General features: G+C 38.5%; 1 protein-coding gene across 2 annotated transcripts in view; it reads right to left on the minus strand.

Moving 5' to 3' along the window:
- The window catches only part of LOC121433203 (fibroblast activation protein alpha), a 68,118-nt gene that overhangs the window by 13,742 nt on the left and 28,237 nt on the right, over positions 1 to 26,139 (minus strand). For both annotated transcript variants that reach the window (XR_005972293.1, XM_041631547.1), the window contains exons 11-19: positions 21,919 to 21,963; positions 18,385 to 18,489; positions 18,215 to 18,285; positions 15,935 to 15,988; positions 14,145 to 14,269; positions 10,277 to 10,324; positions 5,132 to 5,230; positions 4,607 to 4,676; positions 3,669 to 3,863 (exon numbers count right to left, since the gene is read on the minus strand). Coding sequence is in view for 1 of the 2 variants with exons in the window: in XM_041631547.1 (XP_041487481.1) it covers positions 3,669 to 3,863; positions 4,607 to 4,676; positions 5,132 to 5,230; positions 10,277 to 10,324; positions 14,145 to 14,269; positions 15,935 to 15,988; positions 18,215 to 18,285; positions 18,385 to 18,489; positions 21,919 to 21,963 (812 nt within the window). In the remaining variant the exon portion in view is untranslated. The remainder of the gene's footprint in view (positions 1 to 3,668; positions 3,864 to 4,606; positions 4,677 to 5,131; positions 5,231 to 10,276; positions 10,325 to 14,144; positions 14,270 to 15,934; positions 15,989 to 18,214; positions 18,286 to 18,384; positions 18,490 to 21,918; positions 21,964 to 26,139) is intronic.

Raw genomic sequence — 26,139 nt, forward strand, 5'->3', positions numbered from 1 at the left:
ACTATCAGCACAGTCGTAGTAACAAATCTTAGAGGTTGAACTGAACTTCCATTTTTTTTTTACACATGAAAAGGACTCTCAGCTAAGTCATCTTGAATCCTAGTGATCAATTTTACTATTTGAGAAACTTTCTCTTTGATGCCGTCTATAAGTGTGATAATATATTTTTCTCTTGTAATTTTTCACCATTAACCCTTAAATTACATAAAATTAGAACTATGAGAATATAAACAATGCCAAGAGACTCAAAATATGTGGAACTGCCCCTGTAATTTCAAAAAATTTATGATTTTCTTTAATGTAACATTTTCCAAGGAGCCTGAGGAAGTCATGTTCCTTCTTCACCAGAGCTTGTCTTTAGAAGCATTCTCACGCACAGACAAGCCGTGAGGTCGTATTTGTCACGTCTTCTTCCATTTTTCACTTTGTTTAAACTTATTATCTTGGCTTGGCTCACATTTGCTTCTGTCTCAAGTACACATATATGGTTTTTCTGTTCATAATTCACCTATGTCAATTTTATAAGAGATTCAAGAAAACATTTCATTTCTGGGGTTATTTGACAGTGGCAGTCAAGGGCTTACAAACCCATTTCCTCGGGTCTGGGTTTGGTGTGTGATTTCTAAAACACTTAGAGAGAGAGAAGGAGTTGGGTCATCCTTGGGATCATTATTTTCTCCTCCTTAACTTTTCCTTTTTTTAGGGATCGGGTTCAAAGGCCTCATTTACATGTTCATGAGACAGAGATTTCAAGCAAAGCCAAGGCCAGAGCTGGAACTCTCTCTACTGTAGGATGTGTTGCTTGAACGGGCCATGCAGCCACTCTGTTCACTGAGGAGTTTGCTCAAAGTTTCATCTATAAGTAGTGCTGTCCCCATAGAATGCAGGCCATTTGTCCATGCTTACCAGATTATAAATGCATTGAAAGGCAGGACTGCAAGTTGCACCATTTTATACAGAATGTAGTGTTAAAATTTGGGGTGCCTCCCAAGGTCCAAATCAGGAGCAGAAGGAGACGGAGCACGAGCAAGGAACTCAGGACCACGAGGGGTGCACCCACACACTAAGACAATGGGGATGTTCTATTGGGATCTCACCAAGGCCAGCTGGCCTAGGTCTGAAAAAACATGGGATAAATCCGGACTAGCTGAACATAGCGGACAATGAGGAATACTGAGAATTCAAGAACAATTGCAGTAGGTTTTTGATCCTACTGCACGTACTGGCTTTGTGGGAGCCTAGGCAGTTTGGATGCTCACCTTACGAGACCTGGATAGAGGTGGGCAGTCCTTGGGCTTCCCACAGGTCAGGGAACCCTGATTGCTCTTCGAGCAGATGAGGGAGGGGGAATTGATCGGGGGAGGGGGAGGGAAATGGGAAGCGGTTGTGGGGACGAGGCAGAAATCCTTAATAAATAAATAAATTTAAAGTCAAAAAACAAAAACAAAAAAAAAAAAATTTGGGGTGCCATTGTTAAAGAGCTGAACACATGGGTGGCTGTATGCTCACCCTATTTCAGGGAAGCTTTCCCCAGGTTCTGATTGAGAAAAAAAAGTTCAGGGAAGGTAATGGCTACCAGTGTCTACCTCTGGCATATCTGCAATTAAGTACCAAAGACAAGTTGGTATTAATGCAAAACTGATAGAAGGTAAAACCTGTGGCTCTATGTTCTCTATATTGAATGCTAGAAATAAGAATTTTCATTAAGATCTTCGCATGCGCTTCAGATCTATGCTTTTACTTCCCTCAATAGAGGAAATTAAGATTTCCTTTTTTTTTCTGAGTACTGTATTTGTGATGGTAAATCAATGCCTTAAGTACCACGACGTATTTTGTTGGTGGTGGACTATATGATTGATTATTTTAAGCCAAAGCCAAAACAAGCACCCTTCTAGGCCTATCCATCCTAAGAGACAGTTAAAGAAGAAACAATGATTTGTAATTTTTATCTCCATGCCTTTGGGAAGTCTTTGGTTTAAATTTCCATGGTGTTTTTCATTGTTTTAAATATTAATAGATAATGCCCTAGATGCACCTCTAACAAAACACCTGAAGAATTAAAGCCAGAACGCTGACAAATGTGCTCATACTCTTGACAGGACACACCATTGTCTGGAAAAGCTAAGCTGAGGATTTAGCTCAGTGGGTTAGTGGCTGATTAATATTTACAAGGTCCTGGGCTTGGAGTCCAATGCTGCAAAAATAAAAACAAACATACAAAAGCAAAATACAAAGTTCTCTGTTACCCCAGAGGAGTTCATTTTGAATCATTTCTCCACTGGACAAAGTTTTTCCAAATAAATTAATAGTAAAAATGTCAAAAATCTGGATCAGTGAAAATCATGCAGCCTCCAAGAAGTGAGGGGCTAATTATAGATTTTGGTTTAAAAATTTAGTCATTAATTTACTCTATTTTATTACAATTGAATGCTTTAATTGAACATTTTATCCGTGCATAAATGACTAGTCATTGAAAGGAAGAAACATTGGAATCTATGAGTCATGACTGCCTTTCTATTCTTAAAATTAGTTACACATGAATCTAAACTTTTCTGCTTTGATTAGAGTCAGAAATACAGAAACAGGTGCTGTCTGGGTCTTTATCCTAGCTGTTAAATATAATCTCTTTTGCATATGTTGATTAATATTGCTAATAACAATAGCACTAAGGGGATAACAGAAATATTCTTATTAAATTTTCTAAATTGCTCTTTCTTCTGAATAGGTGTTCAATCATAAATTGTTGCATGGACAAAATCATCTGTGTCTATGAATGCAATCAGCCACTTAGCCCATCGCTTTTAGACTGATAAGCTCTTACTTCCCCGCCTGCTCACATTATAGCAATGGGAGTCCGGGGAAACCCTGTATAGTGTCCCCAGGGCAGCAGCAGTTTTACTGACATCCTTTACGATTCAAGAAAGATGGAGGGATCATAAAGATGGTGGTTAGAAATTTAGCTGGGGATGAAGGGGAGGGCAGAGGTAGGGAGGGGAGCAGAGAAAAATGTAGAGCTCAATTAAAAAAAAAAGAAATCTGGCTGGAGGAGAAGAAATTAGATCTGCCTTCCTTCCAAATGCTCTTATAATAATATTTCTATTATATCAAAACAGGAGCTTTTTGTCAAAGGAAAATTGGCATATACCTTCATGCTAGCATAGCAAAAATTGACAGCAAGTTTTATCACAAGTGAATTCCCAACACCTAGAACTTGTAGTGCGATGAAAATCTGATTCGTTTCTAAACTAAAGAGTAGGACCAACAATAACTGAATACCTTTGGATATTTGATTTCCTGAAGATTATTGCTAAAGTTATGTAATATTTTTCTTTTCGCTTTTCCAAATGTGAGCCATGATAATAAATAAAAGTGCTTTGGAATGTTTCACATCTATCCAGTATTTTTTCTTCACGTTTATTAGCCGCTTTCAGTGAACAACTTTCCCCATATTTGGTCCAAAAGATCCGTTTATAACCAATAATCATTTTAGGAAACTAGACCAAAAAAAAAAAGCACAAAAAATGGAAGCCATTAGGAATTGAAAACATGGTTAGGTGTATAGCTCCGTGGGAGGACACAGCTACCATGTTCAGGGGCCCCAGTTTGAACTACACTAGTGTTTGTGCCACGTCTGTTGTGTGTGGACAGCTCCATGGAGCAGCGCTCACCTGACAGCAGTGATCTGGTCCTCCACTTCATATACACCCAGCTTCCGATACACCGCATACAGGAACTTGTCACCTTGGAAAGCAGTGCCTCGGCCATCCACCAAGGCAACAACTATCCCCTCCTTACTTGCAAGATAAGTTATCCAATGAACAGCAAAGACAGACTTGACACTCTGGCTGCAGGGACCTCCATACCTAAAGGAAAAATACAAAATAATTTCTGAATTCTTTATAAAATTCAGTTTCCCACCACAGCCTAGAACTGATTCTGGCAATTCCCAGGCCAATTATGTGATAAAAATTCCAATATCAATAACAGAGCTGGCTCTAAGTCAAGAGGAGATCAGGCTTCCCCAGAGGTTTGCTACCAGGAAGTTGTTTTGGGACACAGCCTCTCCTATTCCCCAAAACGGATACATCTAGGGTTGGCATTTCAAGGAATATGTGTGGGTTTTTCGTCATTTCTGCCACCTGCCACTTGCTAAAAGCAGACATAAGATATACTAAAAAAACTGCATGGTGTTTTAAGCAAGTTGTGTGTAGGTCAGCCCTGATTTTGGGTGTGATTCCACTAAATGTATTCCATTCCTTTATTTCATTTCTAACTCAATTACATAAGATGTTAAGATGATTTACACTTTTTTTTTTTTTTGGCTGCAGTCTCTCTATCTCAAAGGTATTCTGACACATTTGGCAATTTGCCATCCCAAGGAAATTCAACACAACAAATGCAAGCAAGTCCATCTCAAATCTCAAAACTCCCTCGATCTATTTTAAATAACCATATTTTATTTACTCTGATTAGCTGGGGGAATATATAAAAACAGCATCAATAGGAACTGTTACCAAGGAGAATGGTTCATTCTATTTTATAAGTGTGTATTTCATCCAGCATATTTTCAGTAAATAGTTTTTACACTAAAGAAAATATTACATACACTTGGATTAGCAAAGGGTACTTCTTTGATCTGTCAAATTGAGGAGGAAGAATCATCTTGTACCATAAAGCTTTGGAAACAGAAAAAGAGAGAATAATTATTTCATCACAGGTATATTATTCTTTGACCATACACATCATGAAAGCAACCCATACCAGGTAAATCATTAAGAATTAAGAACATGTTTTAAATTGACCTTATCAGATATTTCAGGTCTAATTTGCAAATGACTATAAATCTCAAAATACTTTTCATTCTAGAATCATATATTCTAAAATTAAAATTAGATAATCTCTGTATTTAAAATGTCAGTGTTGAGAAGGAGCTATGAAAAAGTAGATGATCAACTGTATGTATAATCATGTTCTAATGTTTAACAAAGCTAAATATTGTTACAGAAACGTTATTTTAAATGAGAGCTTATAGCACACGGCTTGGACTATAACATTTACTCGGTAATTTTTTCTAAGTGAGAGAAGTGTTCATTTTCACATCTCTACGTGAGAAGTTTTTAAAAGGTCTTACTTATTTCACCGTCATCAAGCTTCTTAATTTCCTCTGTAGGCAGCTGGATATTTCTCAGGGCATTTTCCAATTCCTTGTTTTCTTCCAGTATTTGGATTTCTTTAAAAACATATAATGTTCGGCATTAGTTAATAGTATTTATACAAATAATTTCTTTAAATTCCTTCAGTTTATACAGACAATGCTGGAATAACTGGGCAAGGGTCTTTCAGGTACCTCATCTTGACATTCATAATGAGCTGTCTGTGCACTGTGTCCGAGTGTGAGGACATCACACTTCCATCAGTGACCTTCAGTGATCCTTACAGCCGCTATCATTTCCAACATTTTGCTGGGCAGTGGAGGTGCACGCCCAGCACTCAGGAGGTGGAGGCCGGCGAATCTCTGTGAGTTCGAGGCCAGCCTGGTCTACAGAGTGAGCTCCAGAACAACCAGGACTACACACAGAAAACCCTGTCTCAGAACACCAACCAACCAAAACCAACCAACCAATCAAATATGCAAATCAAAAGCCCATTTCCAATGTTTTGAGCAGAAACATAAAAGCAACAATACTAATTTGATCATGTTTTCTCACATCCAACTGTACTTTTTCAGTGTGAAGCCATGGAGCTGAATAGGTAACATTGTTTTAAAATTTTAGTTGACTAAAAGGAGGAAATAGAATAACCAGATCATTGATTTATCTAGGTGAAATGGTGTTATAACTGCAAACCTAATGTATTCAGTATGAGGAGTTAACATTGTTTCTGAGATTTGTGTTTGTATTTAACCTTTCCCCGTTATATTTGATTAATATAGAAATTTCTCTTTTTTGAAAGCAAATTGCTATGTACACGATTCTTTCAAAATCTTTTCCCCCAAATTGTCACATATCTCAGTCAGAAAACACTACACAGTATTGATCTGTCTCATACCTGATCAACAATCTCAAAGCTGCTGTTCATAGTCAAGAGTAGACCATCCTACCTATAATTTCAATGTTTGAGAGGCTGTGAGTTCAAGTTTCACTTGGCTCACACAGAAGTGAGTTTGAGATTAGCCTGGTCAATAGCCTAAAAGGCCCTCCCTCAGAACAAAACAAAAGTTTCTGTTCTACTTGAGCTCAGTTATATTTCCACACTCTAATGTTTCATACTGAGTAAATTAGTTGATCCTCTGAACGTTACATATTGGCAATACATGTAAATGGGTTTATATTAAGGAAGCTTTTAAAACTAAGTTTTAATTTGATACTAGCATCTTTGTGAGAAAAATTAGGCTTTCATACAATATGTAGAGTTACATTTTCTGTGAAAGGGTGAAGTAGATGACTTGTGAGATATGGTAATTGCTACAAAATAAATCCTGAAGATTTTTGTTTATATTCATTTTTAAAAAGTGGTCACCGAAGACAGTGAACTAGAGACTTATATCTACTCTGTTTGCCAAACCACTTCCAGTATCGCTCTCTGTTTTCGTATGCTCATGGTGTTTCGTTCCAAAACGTGTTATATTTAATCTTAGCACACATAGAAATGCTTTGGGTATGATTTATATAAAAGACATAATAAGTTCCACATTAGCATTGAGTAACCCATCAGAAAAGAAATACTTGTGAACTACTAGAAGTTAAAAACTCACAAAGATTAAATGCACAAATCTAAGTGAATCCAGCTTCTTCCTTCCTTCATGTGAAGTCTGTACATGGAGTTCTCCCAGAAGGGGTGAACCCTGTATGACACAAGGGTATAGAGTGGGTGATGGACTCATAGATTGCTATTCTTGTCATATGATTACAGGTTCTGGAAATATAAGGTGTTATCATATTCTATGATTTTTTAACTCTATTGCCTTTCTGTCAATTATTGAACCTTTTAATTTTATGACTTAATGAAGTGTCAGGTTTGATTGGAGAGCTAATCAGTACTTCTGTAGTTAGAGTTGTATTCTTCTGAATAGTGAACATGAAGTGGTTGTATCTATTAAAAAAGAAATAGAATTTTCTGGGCTGTGGTAAGAGTGAGAGGTGACGTCAGGATTTCTCTCTGGGGCTGTGCTGTATGAGCCATCAGTTTGTAAGGGGCGGTACAGCCTGGATCATATTCTTTCTTCTCTTCACTTGTCCTTGTGTATTTATTACTCCTCGAGCCTCCTGGGGGTCTAGCATCAGTTATGGTTATGTCTCCATATGTTTGTAGATACTTTTTAATGACAAAACTGAGTTGAATTTTAAAAGTGATAGATCTTATATTTGATTTTTGCTTGTCGTATAAAAATGCTGTATTTCATATTAATTAATTTTGTGGAGAATCTGTGGAAAATCTTGAGGTCATTCAGTTACTTAATTTAATGAGAACCTGAAATGCCCAAAGCAACTAACTTCAAATTGGCCCTCAGTGGTTAAGTGTCAGCACCTCTGGGTTTCCATAGTATCTGATTCAAATAGAATCTGCTGTTTTCAAATGACTTTTTTCTTGGCAAAGGAAATGAAGTTCATTGTTTTCCCTAAGATTCTCAAACATTCATAAAACTACCGCTAAACTCTTCTTCCTTTCCCATGAAAAGAGACTACTCTCTTCATGTATTCCTGGACCCTTCCCAATTTCTCAGGAACTTTCTTATTCTATTTCTTGGGTCAAATATAGTGCAGTTAATGTAGCCAAGTCTAGTCTGGAACTTCTGATTCTCCTCTCTCTCTCTCTCTCTCTCTCTCTCTCTCTCTCTCTCTCTTTCTCTTGTGTTGAGTTTACAGACACATGCTAAGTGCTGTGCCTAGCATTCTTTAAGCCCCTTTGGCCTCATAATTTCTTCAATTAGACTTCAGTAAATACTTATCATCTTCAGAACATTAACTTTTCCCAACTAGTATCCAACTTTTCTATTCTCTTCAAAGACATATGCAGTAAAAGCTCTGGTGGCTTTGCCCAAACAAACAAACACCCACTAATTTCCTATACAGGTGCAACTTCACTTTAATCTCATCAGTTTCTTCACTCTTCTCTAGAAACTGCCCCTAAAAAGTAATTGTCCCTGTGTCTTCTTTGTCATTTGTATGCCAGTGTCTTCTTGAGACCGCTCCTCAGTGAGTGGCAAACTTGCGCTGTTTTGGAAGGTTGTAGAATGTTCAGGAGGGCTGGAGAGATGACTCAGCAGTTAAGAGCACTGCCTGCTCTTCCAAAGATCCTAAGTTCAATTCCCAGCAGCCAAATGGTGGCTCACAACCATCTGTAATGAGATCTGGTGGCCTCTTGAAGAGAAGACCTGGTCAGTCATCCTCATCAGCTTAGACCATGAAGCCCAATATGTACAAGATCAACAGAACTGCCATAAATGGACTGCCCATACAAGCTTCAGCATTGCCAGGGCATAAATCTCACTTTTTCATTCAAAACATTCAGGAGGTAGAGGCTGTTTAGTCACTGAGAGACTCATCTCTGCCTTTCTTGCCCTTTCTCTGCTCCCGGACTGCAGGTATAACAGGGCCAGCTGCCTCAGGATCCTTCCACCATGCTTTCTAAGCATTATGGACTGTGTCCTTCAAGCTGCTTCTTACAGGGATTCAGTTGGAACAATGAGAAAAGTAACTAATACAGTGTGGAAGAATACTGTTCTCATTAGACAAGTTGGTGGATCTGTTCTCTGAAAGAATTTGAGTGGTTTCTTGAATTAGAAAATATAAAAATATATATGATGCATATAGAGAGTGGTGTAATAAAACTTCAAAAGCATTAAAAAGATTAGTATCTGCCTAGAATATAACAAGAACATCGAGAAAAAAAATGCTAGGATATAGAACTTCATTTTATGGAGGAAAGGAAGAGAAGTTATATTTTAGAGTGGTCATAAGATGGACTTTAAATATCTATGGAGATTTCCATTAAAACAAAAACTTCAGGACTTGAAAGTAGTATTGCTTCAAAGTATTGTTCTCTGAATGTTGAATATGTCTAATTAACAAATTTAATCTGTTGTGCATCAAACCATTTTGTTATTAGACACAAGGTTAAAACAACTTCAAAATGAAACTAAATCCACTGTCCTACTTCTTAATTCCCAGCCTCTTCCACACGTCTTCATTTTCACCTTTTCTTGAGCCATTAACCTGACACAAACCTAATCCCCAAGCAGTGTCCTGACTTGTCAGCCAGGCTGTCCAGGGACAGCTGCAGGCATGAGTGCTGAAGGAGAAAGCAACTGCTTGCCCCACATCACCCCTGCTCGCCAGCAACTCTGATCTTTTGGTGTTTAATTTAATGGCCAATCAGAGGATAATATGGATCCATCAGGAAGAACACCGGGCAATTATACAGTTGAATAACCCCGCGGAAAGCAAAACTGCCCATTTGAACTGTAAACGGCTTTAACCGCCTTCACGAATTCAAGGTAGAGGAGAATTCTGATGACAGCCATCAAAAGTGGAAAGCATCCCCAAATTCCAGGGATTTCACACATGGCAACAATGTGATACAGCTGTTAACTCAATGCAGAACAAACGGCAGTGCTGGAATGGCAATCCTCTCTGCTCTGAACTGAATCGGAGAAGTAATGTTTGGATTCTTTTGCCAGTATCGGGGTGATGCAATAAGAATATTATGAAGAAGAAGTAGATGGAGGAGGAGAAGGAGGAGGAAAAGAAGAAGAAAAAGAAGAACTGGAAGAGAAAGAAGGAGGAGGAGGAGGAGGAGGAGGAGGAGGAGGAAGAGGAGGAGGAGGAGGAGGAGGAGGAGGAGGAGGAGGAGGAGGAGAAGGAGAAGGAGAAGGAGAAGGAGAAGAAGAAGAAGAAGAAGAAGAAGAAGAAGAAGAAGAAGAAGAAGAAGAAGAAGAAGCTCCTCGAAAAGCAGAAATTCTTTTTTGTTTTTTGAGGAGAAAGAAAATGTGTAAATATTCTTTCTGATTCTAATCTTCTGCGGTTTTAGAAGGTCGGGGGAGGAGAGAACCGATCTCTGTGGTGCGATTTCTATTATGTCACATTGCCTCTGCCAATAAGTACCAAGCCTTAAGTGATCAGGTTTAATCCAAGCAACATCTGAATCTGTGGAATAATATACTTTATGATGACAACGCGGCTTTACAATTCCTCGTCTCAAGGTGGACCAACTGACTATGCCCACTACAGTGGCTCATGTTAGACAACTCAGGATGTCTTTAGAGGCGGGAGAGTACCTTGGTCTGTTCTGCCGTCGTGCAGGGTAGAAATGGGGAGGCCAGGGCCTGTGCACAGGATGGAAACAAAAATGTGACTTCTTTTAAAAATAACATTTCACTTTCAGCCAGGATTGCTTGTAGACCAGTGCCAACACATGTTTTAATTCTTCGGTGACTTTTTTTTTTTTTATCCACAGAGAAGCAAGCATTTTAAGTTACATTCAAACAACATGCATCATATCAAAACCCAATCAAAGAACAGATGTGGGAAAGGTCTTACCTGTGCTGCAGCTTTGCTAGGAGTAAACCTGGATGGTGAAAACCTAATTAATTACACAGGAAAACCTCAGAAGCTGAAAATGGCCTTCTGGGAAGATGTCACACGGTGTTGGACAAGTTTTAGTTGTGCATTATCAAGCAATCTTCATCAGCACCTAGGTCATATTTCTGTTGAATGTTGAGTTCATTTTGCGGGTAAAAGCTAACACCTTTTAACCTTGTGATTATTACATGTAGAAATAATCTTGCATAAACTGTATTTCCTTCTCTAATATGCTGTTTTAGGTCACGTTTTGGGGGCTAGTTATTTGTGGCACGAGGAGGGGCCATATTGAGATGATGCTTGAGGGGTTAGAGAAGGAAGGATGGGGTCATGAGGGAAGGTAGGTTTTAACGTCTGTTCCAGAGACTCGAGCCAAGCCTCCAACAAGCTCTTGAGCATGCAGCGCTATCATAACAGGGCAACACGACAGGTCCTTGTCTCCCAGCACAGAGTACAACTGTTAGATATGGCCTGTGACTAAATCAATCTCCAGACTCGGGATGTAAGCTGTCAGCTAGCAGCATCTTTCATAATGACCGATACATTCATCCTGTCTGGACATCATGCCCTACCGTGTTTTGCAAAATTTTAGCTTCTCTATGTAGAAACTGGCCACTTTAACAACATATAAACAAACAAACAAACATGCTATCACTCATCTGAAGTGTGGAGTAAATTAATAAGCAGAGTACACTTTTAAAGAGTGCATTTACTGAAGGACTCCGTGGATTAAAAAGCAACACGAATAGTTGGGTCGCTGTTCTTGCATTCCAAATACTTCCTTCTGCTTTAAGGGAGCCCCATTAGAATTGTGTCCCTGGCCTTAAATAAAGCAGAAGAAGGACTTCTCTGAGTTCTTAGAGACCTGCTTATGAATGGGGCCTTCTGGCTGGTTCCTGGCAGCTTTCTCCCTGTGGAAAACATGCTTCTGATTTATTCCGTAGAGCTCTAAGTGCCAAGCCCCATGGGCGAATCCTGGAACTCTACAACGGTACCCATGTTTGTACAACTGTAATTTGGGGGGGGGGGGCTGTGTTAGAAGGCACACAGTTTACCTCTGTCACATTCTCTGACTAGACTTTATAAATAATAAAGCTAATATTTTGATTTCCGCCCTTCCTTCTTAGTATAACTTGAGACAAGAGGGAAGAGATTTTTATTTTGGCTTTCTTAAAAACCAGCAGTCCTTATGTGGCAGTCGAGAGTGTTTGAGAAAGAATATAACTGAAAAGCTTTTCCTGAGACTCAGTGTTGCTTCAAAGCTATCAAAAGGGACACACATGCATATTACATTTGGGGCTAGAATCTAAGGAGATAAGGCAGTTTAAATCGCTCGGCTTTAACATATTAGAATCCATCATACGGAATTTTCATGGGCATATGCTTCCAGTAGTGAAAGCCCACAATTTTATTTTAATCTTAAACTAAGAGACAAATCAATGACGGGCTGTCCATGACCCAGCAGGATGAGGACATAGCCCAGTGACATGGCATCAATGCCTAAAATTCCTATTTTGTGCTGGTTTTGTCCCGCGTTATGGATACGGTTTTTTACCTGCATTAATCCTATCTTCCAGGGTTCAAGTTCAAGAGCCCTTTGGAGAGTTTGAAAGTTACATAATAAGGCGTTACTCTTAGCCCTGAAGAGAAAGATTTCAAGGTTTTTCCTATGATGGTGCAATGACTCATTTTACTGGAGCTTCAAAAACACCAGACGATGTGATGCTTCCCACACAGTGTATTTTTTGCTAAATGGGAAATTACCATACTGCCGAGGAAGAGTGAGTGGTAGAAAAGTCAGGCGATTCAAGTTCTAGAAAGGACTCTTCCATCAACTTTTGATGAGAGTTTAGTCTTTGGTTCCTTATCTATACTTCAGTGAACATTTAGGTTCAAGTAGATACTAGAGAGAAAGCTATACAAAATGTGTTAGCATGCTTTCCCCAAGAGCTGTATCACGTTATTCAAATACAGAGTGCATACCGCTATAAATGCATGTCTGTTAATGTAACACTCTTGCCTTTATCAGCAAATAGCATAGCAAAAAAAAAACCAACTATCTTGGTAGAGTTTGCAAAAGACAGTCATTCTTTTGCTGCTCGGCGATGCCTATGTGTAATGTATTAGACCCTCGTCTTCCAGTTATGAGTGGCATGACGAAAATGATGAGCCCACCCAGCCTTCCAGGAGAGAGAGATAAACAGATGCTCAGCATCCTTAGTTCAAGGATGCTGTGTGCCGGACATGTAAGCTTTTGATACATGTTACATAAATATAGCGTTTGGGTTGGGAAATGTTGCATATAACTTGAGAGGGACATTTAATGTTTACCTTTAAATGCCATCATCACAATCAGCACATATGGCCATGAACAACAATCTCTTGACATTTCAAAGATGCCACTGACCAAACATTTTATGGAAGTGTTATTTCAAACTGACATCTTGTGACATCTTGAAGGGAGCATTCGGGTTAGAATGGTTATTCATGCCTACATAGTCAAATGAGCCGTGGCTCGGGTTCTAGAGCCAGGTTCTTGGATTAAGGGATGTGACATATCGTTAGTTCTTGTTCATTATATGGGAAACCCACAGGAGGCCTCTGCAGCTGAGTAGAGATCTCAGTTGATAAAAGGTTCCATTGTTCTCTAAGTCACCTACCTGCACAGGAGTAACTGGTATCAGGAATAGGAGGAGAAAGGCGTGCACTTTGTTGTATTTCCTGCCAAGTGTGCTACCCACTTCCCTAAACTAGGGTTCTCTAGCGTGACAATTCAGCAACTATAGCATTAGAGATTCTACTAAACCCTCAGTAGTCATTGATTCCATTGGTTTATAGTGTTATCTTAACTTGTATTTCTTGTTATTTATTCGAGATAACATATGAATAAAATCAACTTATCTAGACAGCAAATAATTTGTAAAATGTAACCGTGGTCTAAACAGCTAGGAAATGCTTTTTGTGTTGTGCTACAGTGGTTCATTTGTTAATATTTGACTGAATTACTCAACTGCCTTCCAACTTTTGAGAGGAAGGAAAGAATGACAAAGATTTATTTTCTGTCCTCATTTGATACTAGAATTGGAAGGATAATTTGTCTTCACTGTGCTGATCTCAGGTTTCTGGGTCATTGTTCTTTGATACTTTTCCCACAAATGAGGCCCAAGCAGAACAACCACTTTATCAGAAAAAAAAAAAAAACGCGTCTGTTTTGACATTTCTCCTTCTGTACCTATCTGGTAGATGGTGTCTGCATGTGACATCATAGTGATGTGGAATGTGGCATCTAAGAGCGAGAAGATAAGAGGCAGCCAACTCTTGCTTCAGCCCTGACGATTCCCCAACAGAGCTACGCACCTTAGCTGGTTGCTCAGTTTCCTTGAACACAAACAAGCAAGGATAATTTTCCTATGCTGTTCATTCCCCAAGCCTTAGGCATTCGATAAGATCCATGTATATAACAGGTTCTCAAAAGATGAAAAGCTTCACACAATCAAATGGCTTGACAAGGATGATGACAATGGCAGTGGGCATGGCGATGCTTATGTTAGGTCCGTCACCTACCATAGCAGACGAGTGCATAGTACTTGGCGTTGTAGCTGAAACTTGCTGTGTAATATTGGCACCTTTCTTTCCTTAGATGGCAAGTAACACACTTCTTGCTCGGAGGAGAGTTTCCAATGCTAATTCTAGAAGGAAATGAAAATAAAGCTAAGCTGAAAATTTTGAGATTGTATTTATCAAAATGTACTACTCCATGTAAAGTGACTAATTTACATATTGACATCAAACCCACTCTATTTTTCTGTTGCCAATATCATTTAAAGTAGAGGGGAATCACAGTGTTTTGATGTAGCTTGATTTTTGATCCATTTTTGCCTGAAGAGGCACAGGATTCGAGGGAGAAGCCCTCTGTGGTTTTCCCGAAGTGGGAGAGCTGTAGAACACTCGCGATGGGAGTGGGGTAGTGGTTTCTCATAGCCATTAATTGCTTATGAAGTAGTTGGAGATCCCCTACCCCTCACCTCCTCTTTTTTTACTCCACATCAAAACATCCAAAGGAACCTGGGAGCATTACCAAGAAGGGATCTCTATTCTTTCCTATGTCTGGAAGGGGACTTTAGTAATGTGGAAATAAGAAGCCACATTCTATCTCCCTCCTGAACTTTCATACTTTCAATGGATCGTGCGGGTTTTTGGGAGCTCTGTCTGAAGACATTGTCCTTCCATCCCTCACAGGTCAAGCTGCAACTTTCCTTCCTCCACGTTCCCACACTGTGGTTCTGGAATGGAGTCACTAGTTTCAGTAAATAATAGATTTCTGAACTTCTCATCAAACACTTCATCAGAATCCCTTCTTGGGGATACTCGATGGTGTTCTGCCAAGAGTCAGGCTGTGTCAGAGCCCATTCTGGCGGCCAGGGTGAGCTCTGCCACCTCCCAAGGCTTTCTCTTCCTTCTCCCTGAGATTGCCTTGAGCATGACAGTGGGGGTCTAGAGACATGGCTGTTTTCAGAGAAGGAGGATTCCCAACTGAAAGATAAATGTGTATCCAGGTGTGAAAGAGGACGATGAATAACAAGGGTTTTTTTTTGTTTGTTTGTTTTTCTGTTTTTTTTTTGTCTTTTGTTTTTCCTCTTACAGATTCCATGCTTGAATTTTTGTGTGATCTTGGAAATAGAAAGAAGAGAGTTAACAGTAAGGGCTCAGAGGACAGCATACGCATGTTCAAATCTTAACTCCAACAATATTTTCTACTTCCTAAAAGTTATTAAAATTCAATGCAATTACAGGTGCAAATTGGTTAAGAAGATAGCTGGTTTATAGAAGAGCACCAGGAATGCTAACCACTGTTTCTATTTCTACATCCAGAAAGGAGTCTTTTGGTTCCTATTCCACCCATCAGCAGTACAATTGGGTTGACTGATATAGGGATGGAGCTGGCTATAGCAAAGTGAGCCAGAGTGGCGACCACATGGCAAGAATAAAAAGAGTATGGCACACAGCAAGCGCTCAATAAATGCACATAAAAGTCCTGAATTAGCTCCAAGTCTTGGAAATATGTGCCACTATGCAACATTATGTAGTATTTATATCATCGTTATAATTTCCTATATTGTTCTTTTCTAAAGAAAACATTTTAAGTTGGTTCCTATTGTGGAAGCATATGGCTTATATTAATATCATGTATGTCATTTTCTGAATTATTTACCTTATCTTACAAGTGAATTTTATTACATTTCAGACTTCAAGAAGCATTCTTTATCTACTTAGGGTTATGATTCGATTTCACTCGAATATCTATGCGTCTCTGTATTTACGTATCAATACTATTTTGGATTGACCTAAATTACCTGTAGATGTTTCTTCTTCCAGGGTAACCTTCAAATTCATTGCTAGAATAAAACCTGAAATGAATTTAGGAAATAGTAAGCACTGATTATTAAATGACAAAAGTGTTGCCACTAATATTAGTAACTTTGGCAAAAATCCCATTCATTTAATGAAACTGTTAGTTAATATTTATGTATAGGAATCACTGCTATAATTTGAGTTTGGGGCATTTACTGTAGTTTACAGAACATCAGAGAAAGGTAAGAATGAGCTGAGTACACTTTTTATGACCAAAATATCTTATTCTGATTCATTAGGTACGAGCCATGAAAAATGACTTATTTAGACTAATATTATACTTTTCCTTTTCCATAATGAATGTTTACTGGTTTCTCAGAACTAAATTATTTACTTTGTACATGACTAAGAACACATTTTGATTCTATTCTACCCTGGCATGTCAGGAAACTCGCCTGAGCTGGATGGTATGCAGATATCGCAGGCCATGTTTTTATTCACCAAGCTGCAGAAGAAACCACAGGAGAGCAAACTTGCTACCTAACCACCCAGGTGCAGGCTCAGTTCTGTCTTAATATAGCTATGAAGTGGAAAATCCAGTTTGGTGACATGACTTCCATTCCTCTGTGGATTTATTGGAATATCTCAAGGTAGCTGTCTTTTTTTTCCCCCTCAAGAAAAGCATAATAGAGTGTGAAAAAGTTTAGAATAAACAAGGTTTGTTTTAAGTCTCAGGAGAGCTTAGCAGTTCAGGCATCCTCAGTGTCATTTTTTTTTTTTAAAGTTCCTTAAAGAAGAAAGAGACAACAAAACACAACGCATTTCTCGCATGAAATTCGTATTCAAAACCTGCACCCGTCCGGTTTATTTATGTCTGCACTAAAGTCACCACCCTCTGGCCATCACTGTCACCTGCCTGTCCCACACCCTTTCAAACAGTGTGTGAATTACCTGTTCACTCCCCTCCCCGTGGTATTCCTCATCCTTGCTTTCCCAGGCTGTCAAAGTTTCCAGTATTGCCTTCCCCTCCAACACTGCAGCCCTGCCTGCTTTCCCAGTTGCCTCTCTCCTCTCTCTCACAGTCAGTAATAATTATTCCACCCCATCTTCCCTTTCCTGTCATTCACTTAAGAAAGATGAACTGATCCCTCACTGTGTCGGGCCTCATGTAGAGGGCACACAAAAAAGGAGGCATGTCTTTGTCTTTCTAGTCCACAGTTCATTGTCATCAGAGCAGCTCAAGCCTCGGTCACCCCAGCCATCTTATAACCAGTGCAGGATCTTCAAGCCTTTAGGGTTTTCTTTTCCTATTTCCCAAACCTATTTTGTGTGAAATCTATCTCCCGTTCATTTTTATCTCATCACTTTTCTGACTCTAATCACTTTTCTGACTGCTCTGTATGAGGACCAAACTCCTTTGACTCCCGCTCAAATAATTTCATAGAATGGCTGTAAGGTCCTAACCCTTTCTATATGGTAAGGGCAGACTAATAATTCTCTTCCTTTGCTCCCCAAGTTCCATTTAATGGCAGCCAGATTATGAGTACTGGGGGAACATATCCCTAATATAGACAGCATTAACATTGACGGGGCAAAAAAAGCAGGGACTTCTGATTAGTTAAATGCATCACAGATGACTATTCCAAGATAGTTTTCTAAGACAGTGTGTGGGATGAACAGAAAAGGAAAGAACCTAAAGAATTCCCTACTGAGGTTAACAGCAATAGTCTTGGATTCATGAACCTTAGTTCTGAAGTCTCACCTTCCACTAATGAAATGGCCTTTAGCCAAGTCAATTACCTGCTCTAAGGATCTGATGTCTCATCTCATCACCTGGGGCACCCATCCTGACCTCCCAGTCTCTGGCAGGCAGTAATCCTCCAATACCTGATGGCTGTTAGAGATATCATGAAACCCAGATAACACCAAATCACTAGAAAAGAGTCTCCACATCTGTGGGCTAACTTCTATGGGGTTTTGAAGCTTGTTCATTGCTTTAAGAGTTGCAGAATAAAATTAACCTTTAGAACCAATTGTTATCTGAGGATTTTTATACTTTCCATAAAAGTACCTAATAAAATTCTCCCCCAAAGGAAATCTTGCTGACTAGTTATTAAAGAATGCACACTTTTATTGGAATCATAGCTGTTTGAACGTAACCAGAGAGCAACAGAATGCTCTTTCGGTTAGCTGAGTAGACAGTACAGCCCATCACTTGTACATCCATTGTTTGGTGCCAATTAAAATCTGAATGGTGCATCGTGCTTGCGTGAAATACTTACAGTGAATCCTGTGTCACTCTGAATATATATATGGCCTCCCACTTGCCACTTGTAATTTGAATAGCATTTTCCTATAAAAAGACAAACATTATGTTGTGTGAAGCTGAGCGTTACTTGAGCAACCTCAAATGAATGATCTTTGAGGAGATAAAATCTTGGAAGGAACGTACCACAGTGTCTTTGATATAGTGAATATGTTTGTAACCATCCTTGTCGCTAAATATTTTGTAGTACGAAATGGCATCGTAGCTAAAAGCTGGTGTTGAAACAAAGAACTGAAAGAAATGAACAGAGGTTATATTCCAAAGGACAAACTAAAGCCACAGATTTTTTTTTTTAAAGCCGTATATGGCTAAGGATCCTAGTGCCTGGCCTCTCTTATCACCTGTCACTCATATCTGAAATTCCAAGTTTTCAGATGACAGCTTTTCCAGTGATCTAATAGGCACTTGCATGTGCCAGCTGGTGCTTGCTTGCCGCTGTGCATGCCCTCCCCCCAGAACCCCTAGCATTACACCGTCTAATCTAACAAATTCCTCTTCTAAGGTGATGTGGTTTGGAGTTGAGTAAAATGAATAACAAACCAGTGTTGGTACTTAATCAAAGCAGACTTTAAAATGAGGCATTTGAGGAAAGTATAATTCTCACTAAAACTTACAGTACTTTTAATTTTTGAACTATCTGATGCTAAGCTCCTAATGTCAACAATTTAATGAAGACATTTGAAAGAATATGATATCATGGTCTAACGGCCAAAGATTTTAGTAGTCGGGCAGGCCCAGCTCACTTGAGAGTAGAATGACTTTAGCTCTTGCTCAGGAGACAGAATAACCTTGTGATCTGAGTTTGAAGAACTCAGCATACCCTGCTGGGAGCCATCTAATTGCATTGGAACTACGAAACATTCACATGTCTTGGGACAGAACTAGTGGCAACTCAATATCCTAAGAATAGACAACTAAAATTCTGCAAATGTCTCATACCAAATTTCCATCGATCGTGTCATGTTTCTCCCCTTGTAAAATTTTGATTTGCTCTATCAAGAGTGTCATGTGTCTATCATTGTAAAAATTTTATTTGCCCTGCATTTATGGCTATTTTTACAGGTTGTCCTCCTCTGAAAGGATGATACTTTTCTGAGAAAAATCTCATGAGAGCAGAGCTCATCTATAGCATGTAAGAATACCTTGAAACCTAGTCTCTTTATCTGCTTTAAGTACATGGAACAGTAGGCAAAAGTGTTCAGCTATTTTACACTCGAGGAAAACAATAAACTCCAAAGCACAAAACAGTATCTTCTAGCTACAAACATTTGTTCCTTTCTATAATTTTTTTTTCTGAGATCAATTTCTGAAGAAAGGGATAGTAGGAAGAATCACTATGGTTTATTTAATGATCACATTTGGATGCAATCTTTCGATAAAATTATTTCTCTTATATTGTGGTCATGTGCCATTAAAATGTAATGTATCTCTTATATCTTTACTAGGTGAATAATGTTTCTCTAAATCCATTCCCACCTGGATGGAAACTTTATAGATATAATTATGGGAAAAAAAATTGAAGATGTGATCCTACTCGATTAGTGTTAGCCCTAGATCCAAGGACCACAGTCCTAATGAGGGTTAAGACACAAGGCAACATACGAAAGGGTTCTGTATCCTGGAGGCTACCTGATCAATGAATAAGTCTTGGCTCACGTTTATTCTGCTAAATGTAAATGTCTGATTTGTCTTTAAATAGTTTTGTAATAGAACGGAAAATTGAGGAACGTGAGACTGTTTTCTGTTTATAAATTCATAAGCATCCTTCATTGTAGGACCTACATTGTAGGATTTTGCATCTTGAGACAAATTACATTAAGTGAATCAAGAGGTTAAGGACTAGGAAATTAATTGGCAATTTAGTGCATGCCGTGCACTAGTATAGTATTTGAAAAAAGTTCTTTCATTTCAGAAAGTTTCGCCCTCAACTATGTATAGCAGAATTAATTACAAGGATCCTCTTTACAACGACTCCCTTGTGCCCTGCACAGTGAGAGACAATTGATGCTGCATTGTCTTAGTTACTAAAATGGAACCCAAGTCACAGTACCTTTTAATGTAACGTAGTGAAAAGTTATCCGCTTATACCTAGTGAGCTACTTAAGGGACTTTTAGAAAGATTGCATTCCGAATAAAGCTTTCATTTGTAGTGAAAATAAAAAATTAACAGGCCAGACTGTTCTGCTTTAGGATATTAGAACCAGGCAAACAGGAAGACTCTTTCTGCTAGGCTAAGTCTGTTATCTCCTCCCTTTCATTGCGCACATGGAAGACAGTTGCTTCCGATGAGCAGGTAACTTAGGGGACGTAAAGAGGGTGTGAAATATTTCCGCTATCATGCTGGCAGGGCTAGGGCCATAATGCAGTCTGAGTTAAGTGCTTCTTGCGGCAAGTCACACCTGGACCCTAGATAAGACGTTCATCTGCACTGACCTCAGCTTTAACAAGGTCCTGCTCTGGTTTCTTTGCCATGCTTAGATTTTCTGATAAATTGCTTATCTCCGTGTGAAGTGCAAAGCCACTTAAAATGTCCCACCTAGAAAGCGAGTTTACTCGTCACAGTGCTGTATAATGCCATCCTCCCTAAATGGCAAAAGATGATGCTTAAACCGAGTTAACAGTTAGTTCAAAGTACAGGTTTCCAGAGAACAAACACAAAATTCATGCTTTGGTTTTCATCAAGAGGTTTTAGCAATGGGCCAAAGATATGTGGAGCAGGGTTTAATTAGCTGCTGATAGTTTTGTTATTATGATTTCTAAATGTAAAGAACAAGAATTTAGGTTCTTTTATTTTGTATATTCAAAGGAAAAAATATTTCTAGTTAACTTCTTGTGATTTTTGCAGTCGAAATCTCTGAGGATGAATTCTAAACAAACCACTTTTTATAACTAACTATTTATTGTATACTACTAGTATGACTAGCCTTTGAAATTTCTCTAAAAACCCAATAAATATTCATTTACAAAGACTGGGAATGTAGTGTATGTTAGAACACTTGCTTAGTATATATGGCTTTTGTTGATCACAAGTACTAAACACTCACACACACACTCGTACACACACACACACACACACACACACACACACACACATTACCTAAATGACTGTGTGAATCAGTAACATACCTAGGTTTTCTCAGGTTAATTTCATTGCTACTAGTTTGATTATAGGTCAAGGAAAGCTATTCAGTAAAGCAGGTACCTTCAGAGGATGGGAACTTATTCCCCAAAGTTAACACCATGAAAATTTTTTGGCAGTTCCTCTTCTGAAATTGAGAAGTTTCACTACTAAATAAATTTCCAAAGATAAAAATTAATATGCATGGATCCCTTCTTGTACACTACATCTGATCTCAGCAGAGCAGTCAACCCAATGCAAATGCTTGCCGGATGCAACCATCGTGATGTGTGGCAGCATCCAGACAACATTCACTTATTCTCCCTTAAAACTTGATTATTTTTTTAAACTAAGTGGACCTCATATATCACTGAATAACTCTATCAAAAGCTTCCAGGCACAAGTAATCATAAATTATAATAAAACACACTTTCCTGTTTGATGCCTAACCATAACATACAAGGTAGAACACATACATGCTGTAAAACTCAGTTCAGTGAGTTGGATACCATTAAAATAAAGGAAAATATAGAAGCTCATACTCCACCAGCCCATCCTGTTCTGCTTTCTTCTATATGTTCCCGGGTCTAAAAGACAAAAGCAAGATTTGATATTAATCATAAGAACAGTTTTTTCAAAAGCATAATATGGACACTTTGAACAGTCAAGACACCCGGTCAGTGTGTAGCATGTCCAACTGCTCAGCCTCCAGTTCAGGAGACTTTATTAAATATTACAGAACAGCACTGCTATACGTGTATGGACAAATTAGCGCTGGATCTAATCTTGGAATTTTTTTCCCTTAACTCTTCCATGAGGCAGGTATTGGAATTATTGCACATGTCTGGAAGTTCAGCACAAGCCAAGCACATGGTATGTTAGAGAGAAAAAGGAATACCATAGTAAAGTCAAGGTTGTATTCTTTTTTCTCTTCCGGGGTAACTAAAAACTTAAACATTTGTAATTTTAGGTTTTAGCAAAGTGCAGAAGTATCACTTCTTAAATAAATATTTGCCTTTTTTCTAGACAAATAAAAACATTCTGAGTGGAATTAATATGTATAGATACTGTAGTAACTGTAGTGATGGACAGGAAAGTGGCCACAGTAAATTTGGAAGCAAGGAAGACACAGACATTAGCAAGAACTCAAAGAAACCTGTAAGCCATCAAGGAATTTTGCATGTCTGTGGCTAAATTCTTTGAAAGATATCACTTGCCAAATATGGAAAATAAAATTGTAAACAAGAGAGACGATGTGGAATTGGTAGTGGGTATGGTGAAATGAGGCCAAGGTGCCATCTAGAATGTGAATGTTTAAGAAATACGATAAAGACCCAGATCAAAGGTACAGTCCTGGGGATAGAGCACAGGAGATATTGAACGTTCAGATAATCAGAAATCATTTTTGAGAGTTATTGGCAAGTAGTCCTAGAAATGTCTATGTTTAAGCTATGAATAAAGATTACCTGGAGGGAGTTAAGCGGGCAGTTGTGAAAGAACCAGCAGGATAATTGGTTACGCTTCGGGGGAGAAGTGTTTTTCTGTAGCTGAGCCACATTTCCCAGTTTCCCTTCTAGTGGGATGTAGTTATGTGTTAAGGACTAGAAACAGCGTGTGAACAGAAAAGGGAAACAGGCTGTTTGCAGCCCTTCCCATATAAACGTCCCATGCAGACATGCAGACCCCCCAATCCTCTTCTCTTTGTTCCAGATGAATGTTAATGACTTCGAGTCACACATTAAGATAACAGAATTGCCATCAGCTGGGCTTCTGGACTATGTGATGGAGCAGAGGACCCACTCCATACCACATCTCATTTTGTTGGCCTTGCTCTTGGTTATATAAACAAAACATAAATTTGTATTAAGTATTTGTATAAAGTATTAAACCACCACTTCATCATTGCAATTTCTTCTTACAGCAGTGCTGTTGGCCAGCCTTGGAGATGTATTGTGTAGAGAATGAAGTTTCTATGTAAGTAGTCAGCCTGACTGCCCAAACTTGAGGATGATAGCAATGGACATGCCAAAGCAGTTGGGGAAAAGCCTACGAGGTCTTACCCCTGTACACACACACACACACACACACACACACACACACACACACACACACGAACACGCACACACGCACACGCATGCACGCACACACGCAAACTATAGGCAACTCAGAAAAGCTGGGAGCTGGAAAGGTGGACACCGATTGATTGTCCAGTGACAAGTAATCTTGAAAACATACAAACAAGGTACATTATACAGACTGACCAGGTCCTACTGAGGAATATATATGTATGTACATATGTGTACGCAACAATAATTTAGAAAAGAACAGGGCATACATTTGAAGGAAAGTGGGAAGGGGTATATGGAAGTGTTTGGAGGGAAGAAAGGGAATGTAGAATTCTAACTTATTATGATTTCAGAAAGGAAAAAAAGTTCTAGATGAATGAGACTTAACCTAGGAAAGAAAAGAACAGGGGCTGTGAGAATGGCTTCTTAGGGAGGTGCTTGCCTTGAAAGCATGATGACCTGACTTCCAGCCCTAGAATTAAATTTAAATGCCAGGCAGGTATATTGGTATGCACCTGTAATACCAGTACTGTTACCTGGGACCTGCTGGATGTTCACATGCATACAGGTTTAGGCTAAATGCTGAACTCAGGGTAATGAGAGACTCTGTATGAAGGAGACCATCAACATTCCCCAGGATGGCACCTGAGGTTGTCCTCTGACTTCTACAGTCATTTCTGAACACACATGTGTGTGCTCCTGCCCTCACCACACACACACACACACACACACACACACACACACACACACACACACAAAGAGAGATAGAGAGAGACTCAAAATAAAAGGAAGACCTTGGGAATGCATACTCTTCCAACAAGGCATGAAGACAAAAACTGTCCTAAGAGAAGATTTTGATTATCTCCTGTGCTGGTAGCTAGTGCCTCACAGAGAAAAAGAAAAGCAAGATCGGAAAAAAAAAGATTTTGAGCATTATAAGTCATGTAGATAAAAATTATTTTAGTCTACTTTTAGAGAGACAAGACTAAAATATAAGATGATTGTTCGTTAAACTATACATTTCTATTCCTTCCCTCCATTTCTCCCTCCTTCCCTACATCCCTCTTTTCTCCTTCCTTTCTTTCTTCCTTTCTTTCTTTCTTTCTTTCTTTCTTTCCTTCTTTCCCTTTTGATGCAGGGTTCCTTGTATAGCCCTGGATGTCCTGGAACTCCCTCTGTAGACCAGGCAGGCCTCAGAGATTTGACTGCCTTTGCTTCCCAAATGTTGATTAAAGGTATGCACCATCACTGCCCAGCAAGCTATGAATTTTTTAATTAATTTCACCAATATTGTTATAGTATAAATAACTGCTTCCAGCCTCTTTACCTTTTTCATGTCTGGCAACATCAATAAAATATAGAATAACTACCCACAAATATTACTGATTTTCAAAACACAAATACATTTGTCATTAGTGTGGCTGTTGGAAAATTATGGGTTTATTTAGTCAAGATATTCCAAATACAATTACTTTTCTAAATATAAAGGTGATTTTTCAGGAACCTCTGTTCCTCATTGTGGGAACTTTTTTTTTGGTTTTCATATGTTCTGTTGATTTAAGTTAAAATTGTCTCATATTTTGATAAATTATAATTTCAGATTCCAAATGAATCCATTTTTATTGGACTGTGTTTATAGTTTCCAAGCTAATAACATTAAAGCAGAGTCCATAATGCTTAGATTCAGGGAGTGTTGACAATATATCCAACCAGAGCCAATCAATCAGATCAGTGTGTTCCCATTAACTAGTTTAATTAAGATCAGGTTTTGCCAATTATACTACTTAAAACTTTCCTTTTGCTTTGTTTATAAAGACATAAATGAGATAAACTCCATGTCTAGCAAATTTTCTTAAGGTTAGTCAAGGCTTTCTGACAAGGTAACGACTTAAAAATAATTTTAGCTTAAGTAATGTTGACTAGTATAGCTCTGATACATTTCCAAACAGAATAAAATATTCTCCCTTATAAAATAAAATGTTCTAATTCCTAGATAGAATTTAATGGCTTACTTTGATTGATCTTGACTTTAACTTCATGAAATAAGTTTACTCATGTTTGGTTTAATAAAATATTTCTTCATAATTAGAACTCTCTAGAAATGTATTCAATATGTCTTAATTAAAGAAAGAATTTACTTTCTTAGTCTTTAAAATGAGTACTTAAAGACAGGTATATTTTAATGATTTTGACTCATTAAGTTCAGCAGATAATGTTTGAGTTTGAGCAATTAATTGAAGCCCGACAGCAAATTTGTATCTTACTTTCAAGCTCCCCACCTTTGGATTAGTACAGTAGGGGGCTCTCTCCAAAGATAAGTGGGCAGTGGCATAGGCTGCATAATGATCTAACAGATCATGTCCTATTAGCAGGCACCCACCTTTGATTTTAAAAATAGGCAAAATTCGAATCCCTTTTGTAATTTTTTTTCAATTTTTGACAAGATAGAACATGCCTAATTTTCATTTCTTCTTTTTTTGTGTGTATGAAACAGCTATTTCTCCAATATTCTCTAGTAATTTCTTTTATGCTTTATCTTCTTTGTTTTGCTCTGTCTACTGCTGACCTGACCATCTCAATGGGAGAATCACCATCTCAATGTCACATTGTCTCATTTAGTATTTTTCTATATTCAAATATTTAATAAAAACAGCTGCTGTGCTATGTACTCAGGATCCTAGAGTTGCTGTGAAGACG

Source organism: Microtus oregoni, unplaced genomic scaffold (assembly GCF_018167655.1).
Source record: "Microtus oregoni isolate MIOR12 unplaced genomic scaffold, Mior012 000037F_ref0000500, whole genome shotgun sequence".
In the NCBI taxonomy this organism is placed as follows: domain Eukaryota; kingdom Metazoa; phylum Chordata; class Mammalia; order Rodentia; family Cricetidae; genus Microtus; species Microtus oregoni.